The following is a 2,122-nucleotide window of genomic DNA, read 5'->3' as shown; positions in this document are numbered from 1 at the left end:
TGTTAATTACAGAGACTTGAACAAAGCAAGCCCAAAGGATAATTTTCCTTTACCCCACATTGACACTTTAGTAGATAACATAGCGGGATATTCGTTGTTCTCCTTTATGGATGGTTTCTTAGGATACAACCAGATAAAGATGCATCCAGAGGACATGGATAAAACCACCTTTATAACCTTGTGGGGCACCTTTTGCTACAAAGTAATGCCATTTGGATTAAAAATCGCAGGGGCAACGTACCAAAGGGCCATGGTGAACTTGTTCCACGACATGATGCATAAGGATATTGAGGTATACGTTGATGATATGATTGCCAAGTCATGTATAGAAAAAGAGCATATCGAGGTCTTGAGAAGATTGTTTGTAACGTTGAGAAAATTTCAGTTGAAGCTCAATCCAGCAAAGTGTACCTTTGGAGCCAGATCGGGAAAGTTGTTAGGCTTCGTAGTCAGTGAAAAAGGAATTGAAGTCAAATCAGACAAGGTCAGAGCCATACGAGAATTACCTCCACCACGTACTCAGAAAGAAGTTCAAGGATTCCTAGGAAGGTTGAATTACATTGCTCGGTTCATTTCACAACTAACCGAGAAATGTGATCTTATCTTTCGCCTCCTTAGAAAGCACAATCAAGGAACTTGGGATGAGAAATGCTAGAATGCTTTTGAAAAGGTAAAGCAGTATTTGTTGAATGCTCCGGTATTATCTCCACCAAGCCCAGATAAATCGTTAATACTGTACTTGTCAGTGTTCAGTAATTCTATGGGATGTGTGCTTGGCCAGCATGACGAGTCAGGGAAAAAGGAGAAGGCAATTTATCATTTCAGTAAGAAATTCACTGACTGTGAGATGAGATATTCACCAATTGAAAAGTTGTGTTGTGCACTGATTTAGACAACTCAGAGATTAAGACAGTATATGCTATACCATACCACTTGGCTTATCTCAAAACTTGATCCGTTGAAATACATGATGGAGTCAACGGCTCTAAATGGGCGAATGGCGAGATGACAAATTTTGCTTTCAGAGTTTGATATAGTCTACATAAGTCAGAAGGCTATAAAAGGAAGTGCGGTAGCAGACTTCTTGGCCAGTAGGGCTCTAGAGGATTATAAGCCATTGAACTTCGATTTTCTAAACGATGAGTTAATGTGTATAGCAATAACTGAAAATTCTTCTTGGAAGCTCAATTTTGATGGGGCTTCTAATGCAGTTAGAAATGGAATTGGGGAAGTCTTGGTATCTCTGAATGGCGATCATTACCCTTTTACGTGCAAGTTGGACTTTGATTGCACGAATAATATGGTTGAGTATGAAGCATGTATCATGGGACTTCAAGCAGCTATAGAGCGAGGTATAAAAACCCTAGAAGTATATGGAGATTCAGTGTTGGTTATTTATCAGCTTAGAGGCGAATGGGAGACAAGGGACCCCAAATTGATTAGTTATTGAAAGGTAGTTTTGGGGTTACTTGAGGAATTTGATAGCATCACTTTCAATTATCTCCCACGAGACGAAAATAAGATGGCAGATGCTTTAGCAACCTTGGCCTCAATGATCAAGGCGAATAAAGAATAAGAAATGAAACCAATTCAAATGAGTGTTTATGAGGCTCCAGTTCATTGTTGTAACATTGAGAAGGAAGGAAATGACAATAACCCCTGGTATCAAGATATATTGCGATATGTGAGAGATTGTCAATACCCTGAGCAGGCCAGTGAAAATGACAAACGAACTTTGAGGAGGTTAGCTTGCAACTATGTTTTAGATGGAGATATCCTGTACAAAAGACGAAAAGACCAAGTACTTTTGAGATGTGCCAATGCTGTAGAAGCTAAGCTAATTTTAGAAGAAGTTCATGAAGGTGTATGTGGGACACATGCAAATGGATTCATGATGGAAAGGTAAATCATGAGGTTCGGCTATTATTGGGCCACTATGGAAGGGGATTGTATCAACTACACCAAGAAATGCCATAAGTGCCAGATTTATGGGGATAAAATTCATGTACCACCTTCACCTTTACATGTTATGACTTCTCCATGGCCCTTTTCCATGTGGGGCATGGACGTCATTGGACCAATATCACTGAAAGCTTCGAATGGATATCAGTTCATCTTCATG

At 39.6% G+C, this 2,122-nt stretch overlaps 1 protein-coding gene across 1 annotated transcript; it reads left to right on the top strand.

Moving 5' to 3' along the window:
- Positions 1-1,579: 1,579 nt before the first annotated feature.
- On the top strand, positions 1,580-1,906 carry LOC108451466 (uncharacterized). The gene has a single exon (XM_017749155.1). The coding sequence runs from the start codon at positions 1,580-1,582 to the stop codon at positions 1,904-1,906; it is 327 nt and encodes a 108-aa protein (XP_017604644.1).
- The last annotated feature ends 216 nt before the right edge of the window (positions 1,907-2,122 follow it).

Source organism: Gossypium arboreum, chromosome 5 (genome assembly GCF_025698485.1).
Source record: "Gossypium arboreum isolate Shixiya-1 chromosome 5, ASM2569848v2, whole genome shotgun sequence".
Classification (NCBI taxonomy): domain Eukaryota; kingdom Viridiplantae; phylum Streptophyta; class Magnoliopsida; order Malvales; family Malvaceae; genus Gossypium; species Gossypium arboreum.
Note: the sequence above shows the minus strand (reverse complement) of the source record. Positions and strands in the feature narration are given on the sequence as shown.